Genomic DNA, 10,088 nt, shown 5'->3' with positions numbered 1-10,088 from the left:
CTAAGCAAACGGCACCTACTTGTAATTCGCGGCTTTCAGCATTTTGATCAGGTTAAGGCAAGTTGTCCCTGTGTCTAATTAAGCACGATGTCAGGAAGGCGTATGGGGGAGTAGTGGTGTTTCTCCACACGTCTTAATCTTTGCAGGAGATGAAGGTGAGTGGCCACGCTCCAGCCACAACTTCCCCGGAGAAACGAGTCTGTACTAACAATCAGCTAGGATGCTGGGTGAGCCCCAGAAGCTTATTCAGACGCGGCTATTTAGTTCACAGATGAGGAAATGGGGCTATGCCAAGATCCTATTCATTAAACATTTGGTCTTCTGGGATGATACTGTGTATATCTGTGGATGGATACTGACTTTACGAAGGAATATGTTGCCTTCATTTTCAGGGTTGAAGTGTGTATGTTCATGAATTACGTAGGCAGGTTACGAGGAAGATGGTCACGTGTCCTACGGAGAAGTGTTGACAAAAACAGGCTGATATGTCCAATGGAAGAAACGGTCGGTAAACGGCCAGTTTAGGGACACACAAAGTTACGGGCACACGTGGGAAACGGAACAGTGAGAAGAGATTTAATTTTGTGGCAGCACATTCTCAGAAAGGTCCAATCCTCCTACAAAACTACATGATGTCATAAGCGAGATGAATACAACTAACAATCGCTGAGTGAAAACCCAAAAACTTATATCCTATAATAAATAGGACATAATTCAGCTTAGCAATTTGTGTGTTTAATCTGTTCAATTTAATTATTTGTTAATTTGTGTGTTTAATCTGTTCAATTTAATTATTAGTTAATTATATAAGACAGCATGTTGCACAGATCCCAGATTTTATGCAGTGATAGGTTATTTCACTTGAAGTCCAGCAGTATTATTAAGGAATGCAATGTTTATTAAGGAATGCAATGTTTAACACTTGTGAAAATTTGCACTCGAATGCATTTTGCTATGACCAAAAAAAAATTACTGAGACAATAAGTAGGACTAATATGCACTAATGCAGTCATGCCATATAGGGGAAATATTTTCGGCAACAGCTTCCTGCAAGTACGAACTTTATCAGAATTGCCTAATCTGCTTCATCAGCTAGCAACACAACATGACAATGGTGAGTGAATAGCCTAACACTGAGCACAAAGCGCCTATGAGTGGGACCACAATTAGGACAATGACCCTTTTTTTTATTATTACTAGTGAGGCGGGACTAACTCCCTTGTACTGCGGCCACTTGTGGCCTATTTTACCAGCCCCAGATAAGAGGTGAGGGTGATTGTGGAGCAATTGGTGGAATGAAGATTGGCAGGTGAAACCGAAGTACTTGGAGAAAACTTTGTCCACAACAAATCCCACTTGACCAGACCCGAGATGGAACCCGGCCTGCCTCGGTGGGAAGCCAGTGACTAACCGCTTAAGCTATGGCGCGGCCTTGACAGTGTCCTATAAACTTTTACCTAAATTGTCGGGGGAAGGTAATAGATTTTAAGAAGGGCACGGTCTCAGCATTAACATAAACATTCAATTTCTTCACGTGCACATTTTTGTAATCTTCGTGGTGCAAGAAAATGTTGATGAGAAAGAATGAGAGATTGGAGACGTTTCTTCCATTGACATATACAAAACATTTTGTACCATTAGTACCTTAGGAGCCGGGATAGTATAGTCGGTATATCGGCTGGTTACGGGGTATACGACCGAGAGGTTGAAGTTCGAGTCCCGATAGGGTCTCGAATTTTCTCTTCTCCACTCTGGGGTCCACACAACTTCCTATCTAATGGGTAACGAGGGCTCTTTCCCTGAGGGTAATTTGGCCAGGTCGTGAAGCTAACCACTCACCTGTAACTAGTGCTGAAGTCAAGAAAATGTGGATCTATACATCCACTGCCCCACACGACTCCATGGCGTAGTTCTTAATTAGTTAAGGACAGGGACAACTTTACCTTATCTTTATCATTATTTTCTTTCCTGGTCTTTCCCGTCTCACAGGTTCCCTCAATTCCAAAGGTGTTGCTACTGTGGGTTGGAACCTAGTGACCCTAGTGACCCTAGTGACCACGAAACGAAAATCCCTTATTGGGAGAAATTTCCCTTCGGTTATAAAAAAAACGATGGTACTACGTACACTATTAATATGGATTTGTGTGATTAACATTACAAATAGAAATGCGTATCTGAATATATAATAGGGTATAACACTGTGGGCATACGAAGTAAAGACGAAGAAGTAAATTATTTTTACGTCTGTATAAGCTCCAATGGTTGCAGTCCTTTCGTTAACGTTAAGTAATGAATGTTTTAGGAGTGAGTAAGATACTTGATATGTGAAATGGATTTGAGGTTATGTTATACTACCGATTTCATGTAAATATCATTCTTCCGAGGAAATTAATGCTGACATTGGGTTCATTATCGTTGCAGGTCATTGCAAAAGTGGTCTGTAAAACCGAACGCCAGTCTCTTGTGAAACTAGTAAAATATGCAGAAACTGGAATACGATCTCAGCATGTTTGTAAAGGACGAATGTATTCAGTCAGCGAAACTAATCAGGTAGGGAGACAGGATCCAATAAGGGCGTTTGGCCACGAAAGTCCGATACTTACTGGTAAAAATGGTAATAGTGCTGGAATATGTCATTTGGTTCCAACAATTTCAGGCTTCATAGTGGTTCAGTGCTTATCCAATTTTTCGATAGTGGGGTTTATGTTGACATTTCGGAAATCCATATTGTCTCCAACATCAGGGTGAGATGATACTTTTTTTTATTTCCGCTTTCTTTAAAAAACTTACATCCATCTCTGTCTCTGGTTGCTTTGCTTTATGGCAAGGATCTCCAAAATGTCACTTCCACATGGTCCCATCACCAGAAACATATTCAGTGTTTGAACCTAATAACTGTGAACTTGTGAGTTTTGGAGAACATATGCTACATTTCCAGTTGATACAGACTGTAAGCACAATTTCATAGTTCTCCTCAATCTTGAAATATGTTATGGCAGTTTCAGCTACTTTCACCCACATTCCTTTCATTTCACCAGTTATATACATCCTACTATACATCAAGGCATAAATTTGGTAGATCTGAGAAATGAGACTTTACTTTTGATAAATAATGCTAGGTGGACCATAGAGGAAGGCAAATAAAAAGTTGTGACTAATAAAAAGAGGGGTCTTTGATATAAAGTACTTTGTTCAAGATATGTACTGACTGAATGTGATTTATGGGCCAAACAGGCAGTGATTAATCTGTGACTATTGATGGCTGACGGCAATATGACTCAGTGTAAAAATGGCTTACACAATATGTCTGTTTCTTAGGACAGGTGGTTAGGAAGTAAGTAAAGTCAAGTAGAATTGCTTATGGCTATACAATTTAGGTACCATATTATCATTAGGAGAGTGACTGAAGGTTGGTTAAGTATTCAAAAGTATGGAAATCCATTGTTATGGTTTTAAGCTCATTGTAAACTAACTTTTACACTTAAAAGAGTGCTACCTTCTGGTATGTGATGCCATGAAGGCCACTAGAAGTTCCATGATGTTTTCGAGGAACAACTATCTTAAATGTTGAAGAGTAAGCTAAGGAAGCAACAAGGTTACTTTTTGATCCTGAAGAGGTAGCAGACATTCCTATGAAATGATGGTGAACTTCTACCAGACTACATGGTGTCACTTGCTTCTTAGTCACTGCTGTCAGAACCTCAGACCTAACAAGGTTTAAGACAAGAGCACACCAAGGAAACTGGCAACCGCACTTTCCAAGAATTCTTATCAGCCTTGAGTTAAACGTGTGTTACTGAATGGAGCAGAATGAATTGAGGAAACTGCATTGCTGTTTCCTCAGTTTGCACTGCTCCATTCAGTAACACGTGTTCAACTCAAGGCTGACAACAGTTCTCGGAAATTGCGGTTGTGTTGAGGTTTTCACTTTCCTTTGTGTGCTCTCACCCTTGCACTTGTTGTACCTGATGCTGTGTCTTTGTTTACATTCCATCCCATAGATGGTATGAAGTATAATGCTTTGTGAACTTTATGCAAGAACTGGATAAAACTTATATTTTCTCATACTCTGTAACAAAACATAACTCTGAAGCAGCTGTGCTACAAAGCCATCTTTGTCCTGTTCTGTATATTGGTGAGTTTATTCTAAGGCTGAGGTACTAAATTATTATGACATACTCTTGGATACATTTTTTAAATCCTGTTTTATAAGGTTTATATTTACCTTAGAGTTGTACATTTTTTTTACATCTGATATAATTGTGCATATTACATATGAAGGATAAAATCAGGCATTCCATGCAGTGCTGAAGACAATGTATGACACAGAAATAGTGGGAATACATGAAACAATATTGCATCTTTTCTTTCAGAGTGAGGAACTAGACAAATTATATCGAATGGTAGAGGTGGAGGTTAGAGGAAATGATCCTGCTGTGCTAAAGAGTTACACATGGTTTGCAACAACAGCTGCAAAAGAGTTGGGGATCACAATAGGAGAATGGTAATCTTGATTTTTGTTACTTTGACATGTGGTCATTTGAAATATGTGGATATTTCTCAGAGGAATGTCTTGTTTCTTTGTTTAACTTACCATGTCATGCAGTCTGTATAGTGGTGATGGGAACGGAGTGCTTTGGAATGATGAGATGATCTGGAGGGATACACTCATTGCTTACTTTAAAGTACTATCTCAGCACTTGCCTGGAGAGGTTAGAGAGAAGCACAGGACACTGCAGGTAATCAGTCTCCAGGTTTGAAACTCAGGCCCTTCAGAATACAAAGCAAGAGAGCTAACCATTACATTACTTTTTTCTTTCTTTTACACCTGCCATTTTACAAAATTACTAGACACAGAGTGAATCTGGTGTACGTTATTTAGAGGGTGATATAAGAGAGATGAAATGTATCAGAAGTCCTGCAGACTGAAGAAGAGGTATATGTACTGGGTCTCAATGTTGGACAGCTGAAGTTACACAAGTATTGCCTTGTCTGCATGAATTCTAGCTATTCACGTTTCTTATGTTCACAGACCAGTAACCATCATGGTGTTTGGCATTTACTGTATTACTGTAATGGCAAATGTGCACAGTCTAGCTGACTGTGTGACGCATTTTTTCAGTATGAATAGCATTACTCTCTAGTTAAATTCTGGCTCTCAGTGCCATAGTACTGGGCAATTTAAAATACTGTGTTCCTAGATGATACAAGTTAATATGCTTGAGAGAGTAATATGAAATTATAGTTACATTTGGTACACATATTGTGCAAGGTAAATGCATGGGAAATGTCACTACAGGTGTAGGATGTATACATCAAACCATGCATACATACCTTATAATGGGTTATTTAACAGTGCCTTCAGTGTCAAGACTATATAGCATCAGATGTTAGGATTGTATGTGAATGATGGAAAGGTCTTAGAAGAAAATTATCATGGCATAATGGAGGTACTATTCCAGCATCTGCCTGGAGGAGCTGAGGAAATCGACGAAAAACCTCAATCAGAATATCCATGTCTCAGCCAAGATCTGAACCAAGCACCTCCCAAGTACAAGCTTAATAACACTCTAAAGGTAACTGTAATTATAACACATAATTTTCCCCCCCCCCTTGACACTACAGCCCCAGTGGGCCTAGGCCTATCTCCATGAACTTCTCCGTTCACTTCGGTTTTTCTAGATCTTACACGTTCGGTAGGACTCCTTGGGCTGGTGATCAGCTCGTTGCAAGGCCTCTACCTGTACACAAACACAGAAAAACACACACAAACATCCATGCCCTGAGTGGGATACGAACCCACGATCCTGGCATCCGAACGAGCGAAGACAGTGCGTGCCTTAGACTGCTCGGCTACTGTGACCGGCATAACACATAACAACTACAAATAATTATAACACTAAAGATTACTGTAACCATGTCCAATAAAATAAAGTCTTCAATGTCTGCTTGGTAACAAATCTTATCTGGTTAACACTTCAGCTATTGAACTGCCTTGAATAATGTCTGTTAAATGAATCTTGAATAGTCTGCAGTCTCTTGAATTCTCAATTTGAATCTCTACTCTGTCACACTCTCTCTGGCTGTCTGAATCTTGGACTAAGATAACTTCATGCGGACCAAACATAAATCACCAAGTTGAACAGTCAGTTGTCTCTGTTATTCTCTGTTTCATCAGTTGCCATGAAAATGTGTAACATTCTCTAGGCAGCGCTTTGATTTATACAAAAATATGTGTTGCAGCAGAAACGTGTTTTACCTAGCTGTTGTCTAGCAATGGACGTCTCTGCTGTGCTTCTCTGACTGCACACTTCCAGCATTCAGATGTCATGTCACAATACCACAAAAACTTGAAACACAAGTCTCAAGAAACTACTGTGGTGCGAAGCAATTTTGGTCACCATGTCATTAAGGCAGCAGGGGTGGAAAATGCATGGTTCACTAGCCTCCCCAATACCTACTGGAGAGGAAGTTGGATGGGCCATAGAATCATTTTGGGTTTTGTGACATAGAACATTTAGATAAGTAATCCTGAAAGCGTCTTTCTGATTGGCTAAAATATAGTTAAGTATAATTTTGGGGTCAGGTTTAAATTGACTTCTAAAAATGAAACTTAAACACAATCTTTCAAATGGTGGATAAAAGGAGAGGCAAGTTCTATGATACTAATAGTTGCAGTTTTCTTTTTTATGAATGGCAGCATAAGCTCTTAATATTATGTTCCAGCTGGACACCTCGCAAAGCAAATCATGAGCGCCTCACACTTCTCAAGTCTGTTCACATCTACAAGAAGCATCGGGTACAGTATGAAATACGTACGTATTTCCGCTTCATGCAGTTCCTACGTCTCACTGGTTCCACAGCTGATACCTTCCTCGAGTACATCCAGCGTAACCTGCCAGAAGGTGTAGCTATGAAAGTGACAAAAGTTGAAATAACAGCCATCCCATCACACATCAGAACCCCAAATGAACCTCAGCAACAAGCCCTGTCATCAGGTGTGCAAGCAAGCAACCAATGAATGGACCACAAAAACAACATATATGATTCTGGAATGTAGTAGCATAATTGTGCTTGTTAATTTACACAGAATGTAATAAATATAATGTGTCATCTTGTGATTGATTTTTTTTTCATTTTATATTTGTTGTAATACTTCTATACTATTTTAAATTTTTGAGTAGTAATTTAGATCTCCAATTAAGTCTCATTATTTAACTGAACAGGTAAGGCACTGTAATACAATGCATGAATTTGATGAATATTATTAATTTAACTACAAAATTCCTGCTGCTGTTTAACTGTGATGTACACTTTTAAACAATAAGTTCTGGGAAGAACTAATTGCCTACTTTCCTTTGATATAACATGGGCAGCATAGAAAATGATACCTCCAAGAATTTTTTACTACCATGGGAACATCTTCACCAAGCTGTTACCTAGCAACAAGGGGACACAGACATGTGTCAAACAATTCTTCTATTGTTGTGTGTATTTGTTGCCATGGGAATGTGTTTATCAAGTCATTGCCTAGCAATGATGAGGAATACACTTTACCAAGCCTTTGCCTAGAAATGATTGGAGGGATTTATGAAGTATGCTGTTGAGATGGGCTCAGAGACCATGATATACATGCCAAGTTTCATAAAGATTGGATCAGGTGTTCAAAAATTAATGGGGAAGGGAGAGTCACAGACACACAGTCAGTATGAAGATTGCATTAGCCTGCTTTCACTTTTTCAAAATAAGGAAATAGGCTAAAACTGTCATATGCTTGAATATTTGTGCTATCAAAATTATCATCCAGCCATTATATCATCTTTATCACTTTTTTGCTAGTACTTGCTTACAATTCAAGCCCAGACCTATTTTAGTCCTGGCATTTAACCTCACATTTGCACATGTAGCATGCATGGAGAAGAGGAGAAGTGCATACAGTAGTTTAGTACTAAAAGTAAACCTAGAGGAAGGAGACAGTTGAGAGAACTGGACATAGATGACAGGATAATATTCAAATGGGTCTTAAAAGAAATTAGATGTGAGACTATGTATTAGATTCAAGCAATGGGCTCTTTGAGGACACAGTAATGAACCTTTGGATTTCCCAGCAGGTAGGGAAATTCTTGATCAGATGGCTGATATCAGCTTTTCAAGGACTAAGCTCTACGAGTTACATACATACATACATACATACATACATACAGTTAGTTTATGACATGATGGATGTTATCTGTTGCTTGAAATGAGGTATTTTAACCCATTATAAACTTCTCATTAGTGGCAGTTCTTTTGTTAGATTAATTTCTTTTAAAGTAACTAGTTATAAGGATTACAGAATCCTTATAACTAGTTACCTCATTTTCAGGATTTCATCTGGGGCATGTATGAATTAAAATTAACATTAAATATGAGTATTTAGAGCCAACCAACCCACTCCATAGCATTGTGAAGCATAAACCATATAAACAGCTGGAAGACTTCAAGCCATAAACTACTACCCCTACCCATAATATGTACACATACACCCAGGAAAAGCAAACACGTTCTCTGGCTCAGGTGATCTCTAACTGGGACCCACTGACCCTTTATATGATCACACAATTCTTTGTCACCCATATCAATGTGAATAGTGGGAGGCGGGGGAAGAGAAGACACACTACCATACACACACACATGAATGCATGAAGAAAGGTCTGAATAGGGCACTTTAAAAGTCTCTAAAACAGGTGCTGACCCATTGATGCTACATAAAGGTAGATACCAGGAAGGCAAACCATTCAGCCATCACAAAGTCCACTCACATAGTGTCCTAAGTAAAAAAAGAAAGTAAAGCTATCCCTGTACCAGGCCGTGAAGGGCCATATGATTATGAGACATTGAGGGTCCCACACTATCTAGACAATTGGCTCAAAGATGGCGGTAAGGTCAGCTTTACGTGCCGGCCACGCTTTACTCCCCAGGAAAATTATTTAATTAATTTCTGGTATTCATTTCTGTTAGAGGCTGAGTAAACCTCAGGGCCCAGTGTGGCTGGAAGGATTAAGTCAACTGAAAAAAATCCAATGACCTCATCAGGGCTTGAACCCGTGACGACCTTCCGGCTTGTAGCATAGCCCCTCAACCACTATGCTACCGCGTGCCCCCCACCTAGTGTCCTGCGTAACAAATATATTTTAGCATGCGCCATTTACTGACAGGAAAGAGTGATTTGGGAAATTGATAACCTCCATTCCAGGGTGTTTTATTCCTGACTGAAGTTAACAGCTTCTTGATGCAGACATGAGGTCATACTGAGGACATGCAATGAACAAGGCTCCAAAGATACAAGTTATCTACGCACTTGAATTATGCGTACTATTACATTTCAAAACCAAATGTTAAAAGATCATGGAACATAAGTAATACATTTTTTTAATTAGTTTCCTGTACTTCATACACAATACAGAAATATTCTTATCTTTAAATAGAATTTACATTATTAACACAGAGATATTTTTTTTTGTTTTTTGTTTTTGTTTGAGACTCCCATATTTATTATGCAATCTGAGTTAATACATTTAGCATAATGATGTGAAAAGGAAAGAGAAAGAACGTGTAGAATACCGCTCATTAGCGGTGCTCCTTGTGCAGTAGATAAAGTCTGGTATGATTTGTGGGAGAATACTTACAAACTAGGGACTTAAGATCTAAATAATAATACTACATTATACAAGAAATCTGTTTGGGAGATCATGTGGAAGATGTCTTCTCAGTCTGCGGAGAGGCGGGGGTGCAGAGAGTTGAGACACTTCTTGGTTAATGTGCATGTTGAGCCGTGATCTGTATTTCGAACTTAGTCGACTGATTTCTTCTTGAACTGTAGGTATTTGTAGATCGTGTCTGATGATGGCATTGGGGACATACCAAGGGGCGTCCGTTAGCAGACGCAGAGCTTTAGACTGAAATCGCTCAAAGATGGCAATGTTGGTGTTCGAAGCAGAGCCCCATAGTTGAATGCCATATGTCCACACAGGTTTGATGATGATTTTGTAAATGAGGAGCTTGTTGTTTAGAGTTAGTTTAGATCTTCGTCCAAGTAGCCAGTGTAG

At 39.2% G+C, this 10,088-nt stretch overlaps 1 protein-coding gene across 1 annotated transcript; it reads left to right on the top strand.

Moving 5' to 3' along the window:
• Positions 1–2,093: 2,093 nt before the first annotated feature.
• LOC111871331 (28S ribosomal protein S10, mitochondrial) lies at positions 2,094–7,121 on the top strand. Its single transcript, XM_023864359.2, has 4 exons — positions 2,094–2,304; positions 2,422–2,550; positions 4,374–4,504; positions 6,727–7,121. Exons 1-4 carry the CDS (start codon positions 2,290–2,292, stop codon positions 7,019–7,021), a joined length of 570 nt encoding a protein of 189 aa, XP_023720127.1. The 5' UTR covers positions 2,094–2,289; the 3' UTR covers positions 7,022–7,121.
• Positions 7,122–10,088: the final 2,967 nt, after the last annotated feature.

The sequence above is a fragment of the Cryptotermes secundus genome, unplaced genomic scaffold (genome assembly GCF_002891405.2).
Source record: "Cryptotermes secundus unplaced genomic scaffold, Csec_1.0 scaffold2565, whole genome shotgun sequence".
NCBI classification, from domain to species: domain Eukaryota; kingdom Metazoa; phylum Arthropoda; class Insecta; order Blattodea; family Kalotermitidae; genus Cryptotermes; species Cryptotermes secundus.
This window is presented reverse-complemented; position numbering and strand designations above follow the sequence as displayed.